At 37.8% G+C, this 21952-nt stretch overlaps 1 protein-coding gene across 1 annotated transcript; it reads right to left on the reverse strand.

The window, feature by feature from the left end:
• Positions 1–1705: 1705 nt before the first annotated feature.
• Positions 1706–20605, reverse strand: LOC124284027 (protein phosphatase 1G-like). Its single transcript, XM_046720068.1, has 10 exons — positions 20387–20605; positions 19166–19241; positions 17839–18036; positions 16712–17460; positions 13921–14087; positions 11435–11537; positions 10863–11097; positions 8925–9054; positions 8197–8290; positions 1706–7710 (listed from the first exon to the last, which is right to left on the reverse strand). Exons 1-10 carry the CDS (start codon positions 20495–20497, stop codon positions 7495–7497), a joined length of 2079 nt encoding a protein of 692 aa, XP_046576024.1. The 5' UTR covers positions 20498–20605; the 3' UTR covers positions 1706–7494.
• Positions 20606–21952: the final 1347 nt, after the last annotated feature.

The raw sequence follows: 21952 nt of genomic DNA on the forward strand, positions 1-21952 counted from the left end.
GACAAGAAGTTGGTAAATTACACACATCGACTTTCTGAGTAGATAACTGTGAGAGGGGTGTTTTTGGTTGTAAGATGGGCTTGGATTAAAATCTTGCATACGTTCGCATTCTCATTAAATTTAGCTAATCTTATATACCTCCCCGAACAACCATTTTGTCAGTTTTAAGAATAAAATGTATGATCACCGTTTTGGCTAACCTTACAAAAATAGAAAACTGACGAGAAACTGACTGATGATCACGATACAAAAGAAACAATTAGTTTGACATTTTATTGCCGGGATGAGACAAATTCTGACTTTGGACCAATGTACCAAGCAAATGTATTCTCTTCTCCAGTGAAATAACTGAGATACTTAGTTTAAAAGATCTTCCCTCCATTACTTGTAGATGTCGTAATTTATGTCCGAAGTTGATATTTCAACATTTTATCAGCATTTAGGAGCTGTGGAACCGCGTATAGTGAACAGCTAGAGCGTGTGTCCGGAGAGCTAGGGGTTGTGGTTTGGACCACGGCAGCGTTACACCAGACGATGGAATGCTGTATCTAAATAAATTATCCTTATGTGACGACGGGCATGTATATAGCTGCTGTAAAACAAACATCAACCTCACTGTCAAACATGATACCAGTCACTGTATTGTCTGGTCCAGACTCAATTGTTCACAGACCGACGCCATGTTGCAAGCAAACAAGAACAATGTCAGTCATTGGATTGCCTGCTCCACAATAGATAATATATTTTAGAAAATGTCCATTTGAAGTATTTTCAATACCTTATTCCACATCATCACCACTGGAGATTTAAAAGAATTATGTCACATGAACTGCTCACTAAAATCATACGAAAGTTAGCCTGGTTTTCAAATATCAAGAGTTACTGTAATTTTACCCCCCTCAAACATTTTCGGAAAATGCATGAAAATGAAGTCATGTCAAACTGCTGAAATAGAAATTTTAAGTGAGTGAGTGAGTTTGGTTTTACGCCGCCTTTAGCAATATTCCAGCAATATTACGGCTGGGTACTCCAGAAATGGGCTGTACACATTGTACCCATGTGGGGAATAGAACCCGGGTCTTCAGCGTGGAGAGCGAACGCCTTAACCACTGGGCTACCCAACCGCACAAAATATACTGTTGCGGTTGTTTAAATCAGGTTTTGCAGCTGAAACTGGATAACTTCTTCGTGTGGCATTTCAGAAGTTAAGACGTACAATATTGAACAAACTTTATGGATAACAACTTCTTTTATTTCAAACAGATTCTTGACAACGGTACAAGAAATGTCGCACTCACGAAACAAAATAAGTTGTTATCCATAAAGTTTGTTCAATATTGAAACAGAATAAATATCAAGTTTAGAATCGCCATCCCTCTTAATCCTTCGCTAGAATTAGTACATGGTCAATCCTTACAAAACATACGCCTCTTGAACATTGTGCATGATGCCATATAGTTCCCGCACTGAGGGCACGGAGACGAATTGGCACCCAACCTATTTAAAGGGAGTGAGCGAGAGCGTGGTTTTACGCCGCTTTTAGCAATATCCCAGATATATCACGGCGGGGGACACCAGAAATGGGCTTCACACATTGTACCATGTGGGGAATCGAACCCGCGTCTTCGACGTGACGAGGGAAAGCTTGAACCATTAGGCTACCCCACCGCTTCCTGATGAAAGGAGAACAACAACAATGAAACTCTTCATATGAATGAGTCAGTTTATTGTACAGCAGCGTCTTGTTGAAGCATAGCGTCTGTACAGATCTTTTTGAGTCCAATCATGAATCTCAGAACACTGTTTAACACATGCATTGCAAAATGTATCTTAATTTAACAACTGTAATAAAATGCTGCTCTCTGGAATTTGGACACATATACAAAGGCTCACTACTGAATCTACAACAACGACAACAAAATCTTGGTTTTATGAATCCAAACAATGTTACCATGGTTACGCAAACTTGTATGTACAGCCATAAATACTGACATATGGTAATGAACAATATTAACAGCGTATCGGGAGCCATCTATGCACTAACTAGATGCTAGAATGGAAATATAAACAACCACAACTATACACAATTGAAATGTGATTAAACAGCAAGCAAGTACATTTGTTAGATATGGTTACATTCAGAGGATGTCGTCACCAAATATCTGAACTATGTTATCCTCTCCAGACACGGTTTGTTTGCTCCAGAGTTCCATTGCGCCATTTTACAGTCCATCAGATATGATCCTTAAATTAGTAAACAGTAATCCTACAATACAAAAATACAGATTGGGCGCAACAGGCTCAACTGCTAAAGGGTTAACAAGGCTCAAGGTTGTAGTCATCAAGGTAGACATTTTGTTTAGAATTAGTGCATAAAGGTGCTGTACAAAAACTAGTATCTTAAATTCTGAATATATAGGTCATAAAAATGACCACAAAACCTTATAGGAGAAATTCAGCAATTTCTAAATGCCTACAAAATCAAATCAAGACAGCTGTTGAATACAAATGCATTTCAAAAACAGCTGTTGTATGAAAGGCTTTTTCCAGGCCAAAGGTGAACCATGTAAAAACAGCATCTAATCCATGGGTCTTTGTTTTGTATGGAATACAGGATTCCCCTAAACATTTTCAAAAATATTTTCAGTTCAAGGGGACCAATAATGGAAATGGGCTAAGGATAAAAAATAGGAAGTGCTAGCTCTTGTAGAGGTTCAGAGGCAAGGTTTCTGATGAAGTTAATTCAGACATTTTGAAGAGGACATATTGAGAGAGATTCGACTGACTGACTGACTGAGTTTGGTTTTACGCCGCTTTTAGCAATATTCCAGCAACATCACGGCGGGAGAGAGATTCGAACTTGTGCCATTCATTTGCCAAGCAAACACTGCCAATGAAGCCGCCCCTTTGCAAAGGAGCTGTTCAGGCAACGGTGGCTAGTGTTCAATTACAAACATGTACGAGTGAACTAATTTCAAGTATTTCTGTAAAATTGCTCTCATCCTTACCACAAAGTTTGCTGAGAAACACGTGGTCAAACTTGGAAGTTGACATGAGATGTGAAATATCAATTAACAAAGACTGGTCAAGGAACAAATGCCAGTTTGTGTTCTATTAGAAAGAAACCCAAAGAAAATAATCATACTTGCATGAATTAACAATGATCTTACCTGAGAACATCAATGCTGTATTGACAAAAAATACTAAATATTAGGAGACGACAAGTCTGAAGTGATAATGAATCAGACTAGATATTGGTAATGATTTTCATACACAACTATAAGAAAGAGCAAAACAAACAAGTCATGTTATTCTCCAACCATGACAATATGTTGATCAGTTCAATTAGAGGAAACACATTTATCAATGCTTTTTCCCCAAACAATAACACATACAAAAGTTGTTTGAATTGTCTTCTTGAATACCTTTTCAGTGCTTTTTAAAGTCATCTTCAAAACATGATGCTTGGAAACAGGTATCAGGACAGAAAAACAACACTCGTAACATATGAAATCTTAATACAGATATCCTAACTATTCAAAAGCATGTATCTGGTAGAAACAGTATGAATGTGACAACATTGGTCTTTTTACTTGCCAACTGGTCTGGTTTGTCAGATGCTAAAAATTGTCATCACACTGTAACAAATTAACATCATTCAGTAAAAAAATATTTCAATTTGAAATTAAGAACAATTTTCAACAGTTTAATATTAAGCGTAAGTTAATTAGGTGTGCATAAACATCGCAAAGAAAGCAACCATACATGTTTTGATTGATTATTTAGCAACAGATTTATGACAATAGGTGGGTACAAATACTAATAAGGAATACTAAAATTTGGGCTGACCAAAAAATCTTTTTAACACTTTCAAAATTTTGGTAAGTTTGAAAATGCACATGAAACAGAAATGACATTTTTATTTTTTGGCCAAGTTGCCCACACAGATATTCCCTACTCCGCTCTATATAAATTTAGACCCTCTAAATGACAACGCAATTCTCAGAAAATGTTATGTTGTGGGGATATCAGATGACAGAGGTAAAGGTAAACTGGTTGAAAGAAAGGAACAGCGGATTGAGTGGTCAAGTTTGTTGACTTACATATCATCACACCCTAACAGAATGGAGCCTTCTTAACAATACAGATTGCTGGATTGTCTGGTTCAGATTTTATTCAGATATGAATATTGCAGAGTGAATGTTCTCATAAAAAGCCTACCTTACAGTTGTCATCATCTAACAAGAAATCAACAATTGTGTGGTAGGCTTTAGAGGTCACTCAAGTTATACAGAACTTCAACCTGACAACTGAATGCTCCCTTGGTTAGTGAGAATCTGATAATGCTGGATGTATGAATCTCATAGGTAAATAACATAGGTCATAATCAGTGTTCCTTTGATTTCTTGAACTACATATCCTCCAGACTGCAGTTTACTGGGCACAGATTACTGTGCTAATAGACTCCAGATCCCGACTGAGGCTCTATTCTTATGTGCTTCCTTTATCTCGGGATTGAGACATTCAGAATTAGCTCAATTAGTTCACCTCACTAGGCATGTAATTGAATAACTGACATGCGTAGCTTCCAACCATACCATATTCAAAAATTTAGCACACCCTCCCTAATGAAGGACTATTAGACACCGGTAGCATGTTGAGCTCCACCATCCAACAATTCATAAAGGTTCATGTTATGAGGTGTACATACTGTTAACTTACATCTTCTAACTTTCAAATTGGTATACTGAAGTAATCAATAAAGGTCACTGAGGAGAGCCCAGATGTAAGTTGGTGTTTGCAACGCACGGTGATACCTACTGATTTACTTTATTGTGTGATTTTACAAAACCTCTTCCTAAATAGCCTACCCGCTTTCCAGAGGTATCCCAATAAGTGCCCTTTTGATGTGAATTAGCTAAGACCCCGGAAAACGAATACAGTACTTGTTTAGCAATCAAATGTCATAAGAAGGAGATAAAAAGAAGGGATTGCAACTTGAGACAGAAACATTGAAAATCTGATCCTTGGCCTTTAACCCCATTCAAAGATCTTTGCGATAAAGCACCTTTTCACAATTCCTCTATCAAATGAAACACTTATGTACAATCAGAAGGTTTAGGCACCATTTTACAATCCTAAGAATTGTCAGATGAGGTTCCAGCTAGCCAGTTCCTCCTTTTTAAAAACAAATAAATCCACTGTAATTAGAGGGAAATACGTAGGACTCTGTGTACACCTGGGTAAACAGTGGCACCTATCACTTGACAAACATGCAAAAGGTCTTTGTGATAGCGTCTGTGGTAAGGTGTTGGCTGATTAGATAAAGTCATTAAAGAACTAAGTTAGATCCTCTGCACACCACTAACTAACATCGGACAAAGTGCCTCCAGTAAATTGCAGTGCTTCCCAGATACCTATTTATTTCGCCATCTCAGCTTTGACGTCCTGGGCCCATTCAAAAATAGAATGATGGGAGGGTAAGGATTGTCGTAACTCAAATACTTCAACAAACTTAGGCTAGTGGTTGGCCTATAATCACTTCGTGTAACAGGGCACATCCCCTGAACACTTTTGAACTTCCATTGTATTACTGAAATTCCATCACAGGGGTCATTGGCACCTTGATGAAACCATTTATACCCGTCAATGTTACAGATCTTCACACTATAACACTAAGCAAGCTTCAAGCATGAATAGCTCAAGCTGGCAGCTACAAAACTCACGTTACTCATAGCTTCCCATCAGGAATGGTTTATTGGTGTGATACATGGATAGAACAGGGAGGCCAGTGGCAGCTACTCAAACAGAAAAGCAAGGGATTGGCTGCTTCAGAACTTGGGCGTCCAACGACCCTTTAAAATAACAAGCTTTTTTGAGGAATTTCTTGACAGGACAAGTATTATACGTGGTTGATTCAAATGCGAGATCAGCTCTTTGATGGTAGTATGGGGTTGATCAGTCATCACGTGTCTACTCTACAGCTAGGAACTTTGTCAATGCACTCACTGAACATCCGTCACCGGGATGCACTTCAGGTGGATGATCCGACTAGGGCATTTCATGCCAGTTATGAAATGAAATTTTCACAACAAATACAATTCATAGTGGATGGTCATGAACACAAGCAATGATTATTCACAATGAGTTATGCACAACATACATCCAAACAGGACATAATTAAGAACTTCGTGGAAATCAATCAGTATGGGGGGGGAGGGGAAGAAACGATGAAACCATGAATGTTTACAATTCAATCCACAAATGTCCAGCATACAAGTGAGTGGGCAAGTTTAGTTTTACACCGCTTTTAGCAATATTATCACGGCAGGGGACACCAGAAATGGGCTTCACACATTGTGCCCATGTGGGGAATCGAACCCGAGTCTTCAGCGTGACGAGTGGACGCTTACACCACTAGGCTACCCCACCGCCCTCCAGCATACAAAAGCAACACCAATATATATTTTGTAATAATCACTTTTCCTACTCATTTTCATATTTTCTTTAATTTCACTTATTCCAAACTATGCCACTCACCTGCTTCTAGTAGGCAAGTTGTTACTCATATTAATACTCAAAAGTTAAAGTGTATGACAGAAGATTTCAAATTTAATTATGTACACGACAAAATGTTTCACTATGACATTATTGCTTTTGAAACAGAACATTGCAGTGACCATATTAAAAATGCCAGAAGATGCCAAACATTAGCTGGATAGAACTGTACCTATCACTATGGTTCAGGCCAGATTTTTGCAAGTCATGGTTTCAGAGTCATCTATTTCATAATGAAGGAAGTAAACAAAACATGCCACTGATCTCATTTTGCAAGTATACTGACACTCTAAAACCACATATAACCATCAAAGCCACCAAAACGAAATTAAGCTGTTTCTGTATTTAGATATGAGATTATGAGACAACAACGTTGTAAGCCTCATTCCATGAGTTTCGAGATGATGTTTTACAACAATCAGTTCCTTGTAATTCATTTAGAGTTAAATTTCAAAAAGTCTGTTCTTAGTGAACAAATCTCAATAGTGACCATGAATATTTTGGGGATAATGTTTTAACTATATCCTCAGAAATGCTCAAGACATGAAACATTTTTATGCTACATCAACTACAACTCAACAATTGTTTATACACATCGTTTAGGACAGCAATTCCCTGAAAACATCTTGTACAATAAGTGGAAGTACAAATTCAGTTCTTAGTCTTCTTGATACACACTAAACAGGACAAAAACATTTTTTTTACAATCTCTACATTCTCAATAAACATTTTCCAGAAACCATGAAAAACAAAAAGTCTGGCCTCATTTTCAGTCTTTGAGACATCAAACAGCATTCTGATATTGTCAAAATGCGTAAATTGAGTCATATCAACAAAAGAAACAAGGTTTCCTAGAGCATAAATCAAATGTACAACACATGTATCTTAAAAGAGGAGGACATATACAAGGCTACAATAAGTTAAAAGACACCAAGATCACATGTCTTCATGAGTGCTTTCAGGTTCCACTTTAGCTTTCTTCTCGTCTAGTTTCTCATCACTACTGCAAGACTCCATCTCATTGGCACATCGTTTATTGTTCTGTACGGATGCATCATCTTGCGACTTGTTGAATGTCACAATTATACAGGTCATGTTATCACAACCAGTACCATCTCCAAATGTATTCGGTGCCAAACAGTAATCGAACAACTGAAATAAAAGCATCAAAGGCATTTAAGGCAATGTATTGTTGGAATGAAATGTTAACAGTTTACAGCAGTGACAACAATCAACATAAATGAGAAATTAAGAAAAAAGATATATTTTCAAAATGTTGAATCCATATTTTTCTGTCTTTGGTTGGTTGATTGTTTAACGCTGAACTCGGCAATATTCCAGCTATAAGGCATCGGTTTGTAAATAATCAAGTCTGGGCCAGACAATCCAGTGATCAACATCGTGACCATCGTTCTACGCAAATGGGATACAATGTCAGTGAGCCTGACCACCCGATCCTGTTAGTCGCTTCTTACGACAAGCATGTGTTACTGAAGACCAATTCTAACCCGGATCTTCCCGGGTCTGTTCTGACTTCAAAACCACTTAATTTGAATCACAAGAGCGAGTGAAATCTAATAAACACACTGTCAATGTAATTCAAGCCATAACTAGTGGTATAACGATTGGTACAATTACCTCTTCACACACAAGGGATGGTTTTTCTCTCTTGACTGGATCACTCAGCTTCTGCCTAACCATGTCAACAACCTCCTGACTCGACATGAAGTTCCTGCAACAGCAACAAGGCAACATGTTATATTTGGGATTACACTTTCTTAGTAAAGTACAAATTCTAGTACTTTTGAGTTGAGCCCCATCCGGGATTCGAACCCACACCCTCAGGGTCAGGCACCTAATCGCCAGCACACAAAGTCAGCCGCCTAACCCGCTCAGCCACCGTGACTTCCACTGCAAGTGCTGTTTCCTGTTACTGTTAAACGGACATTGATTCTTCCATGGCATGCCGGATTGCCTACTGTGTCAAACGATGTAGGCTAAATGTAGAGATAGCATCAAAATCAGGTAATATGATACACCCGGCCTTATCGCCCATACTGCATATCTTGACCATGTTGAACACCATTGCTTGTCACCAAGTGGTTAACACTCATGCAGTTGGTCTGTGTGTGGCCACTGCTTCAGCACTGGCATAAACCTTGTTTGTATTTAGTAACCTGATACATCATTATGTGGCTAGTTCCATAACAACAAGAATTTCTGGACAGTGGGAGGTGTCATACTAATTACTGGTTAACACTTTTACTGCTCCTAAAAGATTGGGACTTTTCCAGCATTTGGCAGAGGACTATTTAGTACATCTGGCAGCTCAATAGCAGTAACTGCAATCACAGCATGACACTAACCATATTCCATCACAGGCCAGCACCATGAACTCGTCCTCCTCCTGTACGGTCGTGACATGGATGTCAGGCAGAGATGTGATCATCTGTTCTCTCAGGGACAATTCATGGTTCCGCTTGTAGAAGTGATCTCCTACAAGAATGGATGAAGACACTGGTCAAATTACAAACCTTAACAATAAATGATAAACGATAAACACCTAATTTTACTAAATCATAAAGTTCAGATGTAATTTTATTACCAGCCACAGCCTTGTCCTTGCTGAATAATTATTACAGCTCGAGTAAGGTTTATAACAAAAGAGAATTCTTGAATATAATTTATGAGAATTTCACTTTACATCCAGAGCTCAAGATAAGATTTAGCTCATGTGGGTACTGTACCCACTGTATTTTTTTGGAGTGGGTATTATGAATATTGAGTGGGTATTTCATTTTCCGTTACCCACTGCTTTCAAATATGTGCGTATTTAATTACTCACCTAAGTATTACGTTATTGAGTAAGTTTACTATGCAGGTATGTTCTGCTTCATGTCATACCTAATCAAAACCAACTTAAATATAATGGAAATGATTTCATAAAAAAATCACTCATCCTATACTGACAGTACAACACTTGTCCTATATTAACAGGTGTTTCATTACACAAGCGATTTTTACATAAATATATTCCGTACGCATTTGTTTTAAACTTTTTGCCTATCTAACATTTTAAATGCGTAATTGGTACGCAACAATTATTTTTCAATGCGTAATTGGAAATATTCTATGCGTATTTTACCCGGATACGCAGCTTATCTGGGCCTCTGTTACATCTGCAAGAAAATACATCTATCTCTACCACTTCGGAGAGATAAACAAGCACAAGTATCATACCAACAAACCAAGGAGGCAAAACCTTTTCCAGTATGGCCATCCATTCCTTGGACTGGACATACTTTACTCACATAACCTTGATTCGTGGATATAAGGGAAGTGTGGCGAAAATCATATCTTAAATGCACAATTTCATTCTGTACACTCACTGATTATTTAATTCATTGATTCAGCAAATTGAAAATGCCTAATATTCCACTCGTGAATGAAATGTTTGTTTAACGAAGCCATTTGCAATCATTACCCATTCGTGTGCCCACACGTGACGTCACCTTGTTTCTTGGATTAGGTAGTTGTTTACAATATATCACTATGTACGACATTGCAGTAAGTATTGACACCTTGGAAAACATACAATGAGATGCAAGAAGGTTGGTTCTAACAGTATCTTTTTTACTTGACATTTTGTAAAAATAGAATTTGGTATTGGTGGCATTAGTGATATTGGGCTCTCATCCAAGTGCTTGACAATTAGATTTAGTGTATTAACGTGTAATGCAGACATGCGGAACATTTTTGTCAGCAAGGCGTGGCATTGTACGTACATCAAAAGTATCGCTTTGTGACGTCATATGAGACTTAATTTACGAGGTGGCATGATAATTACCGCGATCCCACAAATCAAGGCTATCCTAGAAGTTAGGTTACAGTTCTGTAATATGTTTGGTTTCAGTACAGTTGGTAAAGAAATACATGTAACGTCTTGTATTATTTGCATTGTACACCTAAAATCTACACTCTTGTTCATTCACAAATAAAATTTTCCTTGCAAATTGAAAAAATAGACGGAAAACAAAAAAGTGATTCTTTTCCTCACATTTGTTTCCCTTGTATCCATGGCTACAAAATGGTGGCAAGTTACCAAACATCATAACACTTACTTTAGTGTGTAAAAAAGTACCCCTGAATGGACAATTAGTGTCCATCACTGTCAAATAGATAAACACCCACTACATCTCAATATCCATCACAACACACATACCCTCATCACTGCCATGCAATCTTTGTGCCGATACACAGCCCTACTTATTCCCCACGTAACCACATCAAAAAGGACAACTTACCAAGAGCTCTAGAAAGATTAAGACCACCATTGACTCTCCCATCTGAGGTCACCTTCCCTCCAGCTTTTTCAATACGTGTTCGCTCTGGTATGTCCTCTGGTTTGTGATCGAATGACAGATCAACCGCCTTTCCATTTCGACTCAGCACACATCTCGAGTCTCCAGCATTGGCGACATATAACTGCTTCCCTAGCAGCAGTGCAACGCAGGCAGTGCAACCACTGTCAGAGCCTGGCTGAAAGGTAAGGCATCGAAAACTCAACATCCATGTAGTGAACAATCTAGCTTGCATCCACAGAGCTGATTTCTTGTCATAATATAAAGCATTTCAGATACTAGAAAGATCATGAACAATTCAGGATTGATTCGAATATAAACGATATTATTCCCAAAACCAAATCTGATTGAAAATTCAAAAGATGGGAAACAAACCAGCACAAACCTGCAAGCCAAAGTCAGTCTGTCAAAATGTTTAAGGTATCCAAAGGCTAGCAAAAGGTAAGCAGAAGGGCCTGGGATTTCAGTGGGAAACAGCAATTTTAGAAATTCAAGCCCTATCCCGATTATCTCACCTCTTCATTTGTCATGTCCATACTTGGGTTATTTATGTACCCTCCTTCCTCTTCCTCCCCATCTTCTTCTTCTTCCTCCTCTTCCTCTTCCTCCTCATCATCACTACAATAGGGCAATAATACATAATGCCACTTTCAACAGTATTCTACATAAAATCCAGGGATAAAAATACTTTTTTTTCTAAATGTGCCTTAAGGCACCAGACAAATATTTTAGGTGTGCCTTTCTGAAATCGAGTATGCCCACAAGTTTTTAGAAAAAATGACAACGATGATGATCATTTGAAATTTATTGTTAAATAAAGAAATGAGTTTATGAGCATTCAGATATGCATGGCATTATTCAATTTGGAAAAAAATAATTGTTTTGGGGATTAAATGACTAAATGTGAGTTATGTCTCTTAATAAATTAGGCGTGTCAAAAGGGCACCGAGAACATTTTTTAGCCGTGCCATTTCTGTATTTACCGTGCCATGGCACACTAATGTATGGGGTATTTCGAACCCTGAAATCACAAGCAATATCAGGTTAATGTCAGGAAAGCTTAAGGTGATGCAGGTGTGGAACATTTACCACTTGGGTGAAACCCACACCTGTAGAGCTGACAAACCTAGACATTAATGTTTCTGGTGTGCCCAAAGGACACAGCTCTGCAGTGAACCGCAGACCCTGGGACAACTGGGGCACTTGTGCCCCATTTTCTAGTTTCAACTGGAGGGTTATGGCGAGGATTCATGCATCCAAGACTGTTGGGATTTGACGTAGTCAAGCAGTATTAGCAGAGGTGTGGTATCATAACAAACACATACACAATATGTTTTGGCATAGTTTAATTCAGTCATGACAGATGGATATGATCATATTATTCAGATAACACAACTACAAGCGTAAATAAGTAAATAATTAATGAAAATGCAAGCTTACACATTTATTATGTCCAGATAAACCACGAAGGAAGCTAACAATGCGGCTTTTTTTCAATTTGTAGCATTACATAATTATCCCCTTACGTTTTCTTTTTCTATTTTTCATGTTTTACTTAATCGGAAAGCTATTACAAGATATTTCTCAAATAATATGTATGGTAAGCCTATTTCCCCGATACCAGTGGCTTTCCTTTCGGTAACGTGATACAAAACAGTGGGAAATACATCCGTTTTGAAGCTTCGTATAAAAAACATGTGATGCGATTCGTTTGATGGCGGGTATCGCCGTAAAGCTCTGAACATCAACTATATCACTATAACCTTGCCAAGAGTATTTTCACAGTTGTAGAAGCGATTTGATTGGTTAAAGATTGGTTTCTAATGACGCTTTTCTGTCACAGTCTGCTCACGAGTATTGTGATTGGTCAAAATCACACCACGTGACCTAAGGCAGCCAATCATATTACAGCAATGGATACCGCCCATAAATGGCGAAAACTTTTAGATTCAGGCGAAAGTTTTGGGTAAATCCATGCTATTCTGAGCGATGTTACGCGCACAAGATCACTACCTATCACGTACATTCTGGACCTTAGTGGGCGTATATCGTGCTAGGTTATGACCTGTGACAAAAATGCTTCATGCATATTTTTAGCTTTAAACATCGTGTCCGAGCACGGTTCGAGGTGAAGAGAGCCGAGATGTCACTTGAATTACATTACACGATCGCACAATAAAGATGGGAATAGTAAGTTATAATGTAGGTTTGACAACTTTTATGAGTACCGCGTTATTGAATATATTCTTCAATTTATTCAATTTGGTTAATTATCATCTCGAAACATCGTTACTTTGCTCTTTGACAACTTTGATGTGGACCGTTGCGAAGCATGTGTCGAGAATTGTTTTTTCAATAACATTGCGAAAATTAGCTTTTAATTTTAAGTTTGTCGATAATATATGGTAATGTAATGTAATAAGTGTTTTCAGACATTGTGAAAAGTGATAGATTTAATTAATGAATCATGTTAGTTAGGTTCCTAAAGTCATATATCATTTTGAGATCGACTACTGCCAGGTAGCCCCGGACTAGTACTGTTAGATGTTTTGGTAGTCCTCCGGGAGATTTACTAACCTTGGGCTAGCCGGACTAAGCGTAGATTTCGAACCCTGTTGGGGGTCATATACAATCAAAATAAGGATCTCTTTTATTTTTCAATGATCTTTTAGTAATGTCAATGACACCTGAAATTCCTGATTGGTAAAACACTGAAATCTTACAAAAATGAAACCCTTAAAGTATAACATTTGGAGAGTTAGAATTTCTGCATTTTGCTTTTCTGGGGCAGTGGTGTGGCATTGTGGTTAAAGTGTTTGCTCTTCATGACCAAAAGACGCAGGTTCAATTCTCCACTTGTTTACAATGTGTGGTTCCCACTTCTGGTGTCCATGTCCATGATTTTGCTGAACTATTGCTAAAAACAGTGCAAAACAATAATCACACAATATTCATCTTCTATCAAAACTAAAGAGATGAATAGTAAAAATGGATAGTTTACCTCTCTTCCTCATATTCTTCATCATCATCCTCATCAGCATCGTCATCATCACTGTCTGCCTCCAAGATGCCACCAGGACTACGACCGCTGCCGCTGCCACTTGGCCCAGGCTCCCCTTCCACATTGCTGCTGCCACTGCTGCTTGCTCCACTACCAGACGTGCAGGGCTAAAACATTCCACACAGAACATGATATTTTCCACAATAAAACAGACTGTTCAATTAAATTATCTGATGGGCCAGTGACAAAATATCCAATTTGGTATAGTCACCTAAATTCATACTTGTGACAACACATTTCGTACTTTCTAACATATTCTGGAATATATTCAAAGTTCGTAGAACAGGAATGTTGATGCAACTTCACATACTTGGCACCACAAAACTAACAAATGAAGTCCAGTATAACAGACTGACTGACTGAGTTTAAGCTTTAGCAATATTCCAGCAACATCACGTGATGGGGACACCAGAAATGTATAACAGCCACAAACACACTAGCATATATATCACAAAATAGTGCAATCATTTTGAGCACATTATTAAATACAATTTTACACTACAACTATATCTTGGCTAAAACTGGTAGTGGTGTTCCGATGATCGAAAAAAATCGAAAATCAGTCAAAAGGAGGATTAAAAATGATTATCGATTGTAAAAAAATATCTTGATAAATCAGAATATTGTTTTTGTATAACACCTTGAATTAAGTATACTAACCATTTAATTTGATGAATATTCACAAACAAACATGCGTTTAACAGCGTAAAGCGATGCGCATTGTAAAATTTAACCACTTTTATTGTTTAATTACAATTCCAGTGTCTTACTTGCATGCATGCATTTCATTGCATGACAGTATTAGTTATAAAAAAACGTTGATTAGAAAAAAACCTGGGGAAAAAACCTTAAAATTGGAGATTACATTAAAAATGTATATTTTTCGATTATAATTGATAATTGTTCACCACAAGTCCTCTGATATTCGATATTGGATTTGGTCTCCGATTCCCATTACTAAAAACTGGTAAAGAAGGTAAAATATGAATACTGTACAATTGGAAACAATGTTATGACTTACAAGCTGAATACCATTAAATGTGCAATGACAAGTTGGGGTGAAAGTATGCACCACTGCACCAGCAGAATAAATGGGACAAATAAATTTATTAAATTTTTAAATAACTATTTGTTTAATTATCCCCCTTGCCCATTAATGTTGGTCAAATATGGCGACATGTATTGTAATTAAAATTTCAAGTTCTTGCCAAACTATAAAATTGACAACAAATATGTTTTCAGTTATTACTTCCTTTGAACATGCTGTGAAAGATATTTATCAAGCATTTTCATACAGGGATTGATTTCATTATCTCCAGTCTGCACAAGTGCAGGTAAAATATTGCTAGTGCAGGTAAAATATTGCTAGTGCAGGTATCTTTCATTGTAAGGATGCACCCAATGCAGTTAACATTTTCCACCTGAAGTACATTGGTATAAAATGCTCGTTAAAAATAAGTCTTCTACCATGTGCACTGGAAGTTAAAAACTGTTTTCATGCTCATAAATATATTACCTAGACCACACTCTATGTACACAATCGTTTGATATTTCATGGAAGGTCAGTGGTCAATGTACTCGTAAAGGTCCGGGTTAGAATATTGATCTTCAGTAACCCATGCTTATCGTAAGAGGTGACTAACGGGATCGGGTGGTCAGGCTCGCTGACTTGGTTGACACATGTCATCGGTTCCCCATTGCACAGATTGATGCTCATGCTGTTGATCACCAGATAGTCTGGTCCAGACTGGATTATTTACAGACCACCGCCATATAGCTGGAATATTGCTGAGTGCGGCGTAAACTAACCTCACTCAGTGGTCAATGTGTATTATGTTACTTGTAATGGTGGGCAAGTTGATTTTGCCAACTGATCAAGCGGAATAGAAATTAAATCTATTAACGAAAATGTCAGAAAGCAAACATCTGTCAAAACTTTCTTCAGCCATGTAGTATTGTGAACAATTCTGGCGATAATGAAGTTGGCCATGAACATGATGAGCATCCATCTCAGTCTGCTGATAGGGAATCAACTGCTGTCAGCGACAGTGATTGGATTGATTGGATTGTTGATTAACATGGTACAGCCAATATCCATGGTGCAACCAATTCATTTGGTTACAGTAGGGGGAAAAAAGAAATCATACTAGAATATCTGGAAGTGAAATCATACTAGAATATCATATCATCATATGACCTCTGTATTGCGATATGTATCCTATCATATGTATCATATCATGATCTCTGTATTGCCATATGTATCATATCATTGATCTGTGTAAATAGCTAAACAATAAAATAATATGATAAAACATTGTGATACATGTATTGTGTTTCATATAATATGGCCTACATATTGTGGCATGTATATCACATATACCTATGCATTCTGGATACATATAATGTGACCTACATATCATAATGTGACCTACTATGACCTACGCATGTGATACATATATCATCACCATGCTGTATCCTTTCTGCCCTAAATTGGCAAATACAGTTTTACATGTTTGTTGCCTGACATTTCACTCTGCTACATTCCTGTCATATGACAGATCCTGTAAATAATCCAATTATGGAAATGACAACCAGCTATTGATATGTGCACAATTCATGTACAATGACGACATGCATCCTATAAAAACAGGAGTGAACTAAATAGCATCCACCAGAGAATAATTTTCAAATCAATATAATACATAACTCCTTCTCTTAGTCAATACCATACCTCATCTACTGAACTGGAACATGGTCCAGCACCAGCTGAGCTTGACGAACTCCCTGCCGAACTCGAACAACCAACTGAACTAGAGGAACTCCCAGCAGATGCACTACCACTATCTGCTGCCTTCACCTGGCATGCATCAGCCTCCCCAGGCACGGAGCTTGTGGTCCGATCACTGGATTGGGACACAACTCGATCAGTGGACTGAGACGTAATATGTCCATCACCGCCTTCCTTTCTCTGAGCACCATCTTCTACTCCATCAATACTGGAGGACGAGGACACTGCCTCCTCATTCCTCTGTGCCCCTCCCCCAGCATCCCCCCTCTGCTGCTGGTTCAAACTGTCCTGAATCTCTTTCTCTTTGTTCAGATTGTTCTCATTGTCCGCATGTCCATTGATTAACTTGTCCTCTATGTTCGCAGACATAGGACAGCGGGACATGCTACTGTTGTTAACATTCGAGTCTTCGCTACTGTTTGCATTGTTCTCTCTACTGTCACCGTCTCCGTCACCGAGCAGCTGCCCAGTCCTCACAGAGGAATCAGCTTCCTTGGTCTCATCCCCGAATATTTTCTTCTTGGGTCTGATGGAAGGGGAGAGAACTTTCTCTCCTTGCTGTTTGCGGATATCTCTGAGTGGTCCTGCACCTGGTGGTGCGGCTTCATATTTTGACAACAGTTCATCGAGAGGCATATTAGCTTCCTGGCGCAAAAGGTCAGCCTCTGTCTTGCCAACTGGCACAGCACCATCTGAAAGAAAAATTATTTTAATATCTTGAAAAGTCATAACTAAATTGGAGAGTTAGAATATGTACCCATGTGGAGAATTTAACATGAGTCTTACGCTTGACAAGCGTACGCTTTAACCATTAGACTACCCCACAGCCCCAGATTTTTATTGAACAAATTCGAAAAGGCAAAACCATCTGGACAAAACATCTTACCATATAACATACATTAAGAAACATTCAGAAAGAGCCAAAACCTCAAGAAAGACTGAGCTTTTTTGTATCTCCCTTTCTGGCCCAGGAAATACCTCCTTTCCCTGAATCCTCTCAGTTACTTCTGACTTACTCTTCCCATTGTTAACTTAAAACGTCTTAGCAAACTGACAACACAATTACTTGCCTTCCTCCTCCTCTGCATTGCGATCATCATCACCAGCAAGGGCTCTCAGCTCCTTTACAACACTCTCCTGAATCAGAGTGCTGTCAAACTGGAGGAAGGCATCTTCCAGAGCCTGCTTGACGTTTCCCTCTTTGTAGGCTTCTACGGTCTTCACAAAGTCGGGGAAATGCATGGCACAGTACTGAGCAACCTCAGCACCTGAAACAATCAACCAAATGCTTACCAAGAAAATCTTTTCACTTTTCTATCCACTTTTTAAGAACCATGACAATACAGCCTGCAATTTGAGCAAGTTCATACTGAGTGATTAAATGAATACTGCTTTCACCAGAAGCTGTGACTCCTCATACTGATGCTTCTGAAATCTGATTTCACTATGATGAGATTTTCAAGCTATTTTGGCAAAAGCTAAAATGGTTCGAATAGCACTCAGAGGTAGAGATAAGCTGCGTATCTGCGTAAATTACGCAAATACTTAGGTGAAAACTCAATTCCTATTAAGTATGCTGCTTACAATTTTTGTAAATACTCACTAAATTTTATCTTACATGCATAACACACACTGACTGAGTTTGGTGTTTACGCCGCTTTTAGCAATATTCCAGCAACATCACGGCAGGGGACACCAGAAATGGGCTTCGCACATTGTACCCATGTGGGGATTCGAACCCGGGTCTTCGGCGTGACGAGCCAACGCTTTAACCACTAGGCTACCCCACCGCCCCACATGCATAACACAAATCTTAGTTTGGAGGTTACTGAGGATAGATCAAATAACTGAGGTACATTGAGAGCTTCTATTTTAGCACATGAACTTGGCAACTTGCAGTCTTTCTTATCATTTCTCATCCTACTGATCAACTATAAATAACAAACATGTAAACCAACATTTAAACTTATTATACTTTTACAATTAACGGAAAATGGCAAAATACTCAATTAAGTTTGAGTGAGGTGGGTACAACTTATTTGGTTACTCAAAGGAAAATTGGGATACCCAACTGAGATGAACACAAGCGAGTACATAACTCAATGACCCAAAAAGTTATCTGTAGCTCAGAGCACTTTTCTTTGCGAAGTTAAGAGATTATATAAGTGTAAAGCATTTTACATAATGTATCAAGAATTTGTGCAAGCATTTACCAAAAATGAAAACTTTAAATAAATTGGGTATCTCGCATTAGAATATTACTTTTTTGAGATGGGTTCCTTCATGTTTAAACCTCCCAATACAAAAACAATAGAAATGTTAATAAGCAATTTACTGATTTAACTTTGTCATTTGTCACTTTAAAGCCAACCCCCAAGAGACAGATTCACAACTTACCACCATGGCCATCATAAACAGCAAAGAAAGCTCCCTCCTTTCCTTCTTCAAAATCTGGCAAACAATTGTGGGCATCCTGAAATGCAAACATTTCCGTTACATTTCCGTTCCCCTATTTGACTAGCATGTCTGTTCTGCACAATATACTCCAATAGTAATAACATTTTCTGTAAGATTAACATGAGTGAGCATTGCTTTAGTGTACAAAGGCATTCACAGGAGAAATAACAATACCATCTTTTAGAAAGATATATAATACCAATCATAGTTTCAGTTTGAGTAATCACAGGCTTTCATCACATTCCATTCCAGGAAAACAGATGATTTAGGTCCCTTACCATTTATTAAATTCTGTTTAAGCACAGACTTAAGAATTAAATTTCTGTAGAAATTCATGATAAATATCACATTTACTGTGCTTCATGAAAACTTCAAGGACAATCTGTTACATTCCTACATGACATATGCTTTCTCCTACACTGGGTTAGGTACCTTTTCTTCATCTACAGCTATAAATAAACATGATGCAATACTGCAGAAAGTGTTTGATATATTGATAATTCATACTATGACTTATGAGACAATGCAGACTTGACCATTTGATGGTCACAAGGACAATGATCTATATAAAGCAATCTGAAAATGCAAATCTATTTTAATACAAATTCCTTGCACCATTCAGTGCTAGATGTATAATTAGTCCTACAATGCCAAATTTATTATCTCGGCAAAAAAAATACTCGTCTTTGAAAACATCCCCTGTCACAATATTCCTTTTACTAAACTTACATAAATGCAACACTTATCACTGAAAATATTCCAGTCATAAACACAATCAGAACAGTGTGACTATTCATATCATTATTGAGAAAGTAAACAGCTTTGTAGTTTAGTTAACAGCAACAAATGTTTTCTTTGCGTGAAAACTACTGATGACCTCTACACTTTTCACACATTTGCTGAGTATAAATTATGTATAATTCTGAGAAATGAAAGCTCCAATGTAATGAAACATTGCCTCAGATGTTTGAAAAATGGAGCCAATGAGTGACATACATTTTGGCATGACAAGCAAAATTAGTGTCAGGCAAAGCATGAACTAGGCAATATTTACAAAATACAAACAATAATCTACATGCAAAACACAATTGTTTCAGAAATCATGCCTGTTTGACAGATTTATTTAGAAATCTTTAACCGAACAAAAGGGAAGATGGCCACCTCTTGAGTCATTCGCCATCCCTGCATTGATGACGCTCCATATTTGAACTTTTTGCACGAATTGTCGATAGATATTTTGTCTGTAATTGGCGAGGACAAATAGACACCCATCTTCTTCTTAGTGCTCTAAACACAATCACAAAATGTCATTCTCCGATGAATTACAACGATCTACAACACGTGTGTTTTCCTTCTCTCACTTCGCGGGTACATATTCTGTGTCACGTGACGTACACTACGGACTAAAAGGGTGTTTCGTAAATGATTGATTATATTTTTTAAATTGTCGTCAAAGATGTCCTCCATTCAGCATCAGCTAACACTACAATATAATCAGTAATGTAGTATTTAAGTAGTATATTGTTTTGGTATTGTGAGCATTATCAAATCAACGCATAAAATTGATTGTAGGACCGCAGAAACAAAAGCATCTTCGCATCAACTAATTCGAAGTATATGCGACAGAAGGTGTTGTCTGAGGCAACATGACTCTACATCTTAGATTCAAACTAACAATATTGTGTTGATAATTAATTCGTTAAAGTGGATTAAAATTCACTATTTAAAAGTCTATAGGTCAGGACATTGTCCTGTTTTACCTTGATTTTTCATGTTTTAACGAATCGTGAAGACATGCTTAATCTGCATGTGTTTCACAGTTTGGATACACAAATCAGTAACATATCACTTAATTAGTATTGTATACTTAGTATTGCAGTGTATTTTATGGTGATTACATGGGGATCTTGTCAGAAATAGCCTGATGCTTCACTCCGAGAAGCTTGTGCCTATATTGCATCTGCAATGATATAGATCATTACAAATGTTCATGCAAAAAAGCCTCATTCACTGAGTAAAAAACCAAAAGCCCCAAATATAAATGGTACGTTTCTTAATGTTTCGTGGAATATCAAGCGAATAACAGACAGACGCTTGTGTCGTGTGACGGGTTTTCATACTCGCAATCTGGGAGTTGAGCGTGTCCTTATCGTCATTGTATCACATGTATGCGCAGGTCGAATTACCCATGTCGGCTACCCATGTCATGCCGCCGCCATGTAGCTGCAATATTGCTGAGTGGCGTTACACAAAAAGCAAACAACTGTATTGACAGTTTCTGTGTGTATCAGATAAATGTTTTCTTCATTTTTACGTGCGTATTGGTTGTTTTTATTTGAATAATTATTTATTGTTTTAAATCACTTAAATGTGTTATGACCGTTTTATAGACTACACAATGAAATATCCGTGGACATGCACCTTTCTGCTGGTTCCGGAAAAGTGACCGACCCCCACCTCACCCGCGACCGACCCCGCCTATGATCGACCCACCTTTGAAAATTTCTGGATCCGCCTATGATGTATAATACAGATAGATAGGATGATGGATGCATAGATAGATAGATAGATAGATAGATAGATAGATAGATAGATAGATAGATAGATAGATAGATAGATAGATAGATAGATAGATAGATAGATAGATAGATAGATAGATAGATAGATAGATAGATAGATAGATAGATAGATAGATAGATAGATAGATAGATAGATAGATAGATAGAT

This window comes from Haliotis rubra, unplaced genomic scaffold, assembly GCF_003918875.1.
Source record: "Haliotis rubra isolate DU_JTF1 unplaced genomic scaffold, ASM391887v1 Scf328, whole genome shotgun sequence".
Lineage (NCBI taxonomy): Eukaryota > Metazoa > Mollusca > Gastropoda > Lepetellida > Haliotidae > Haliotis > Haliotis rubra.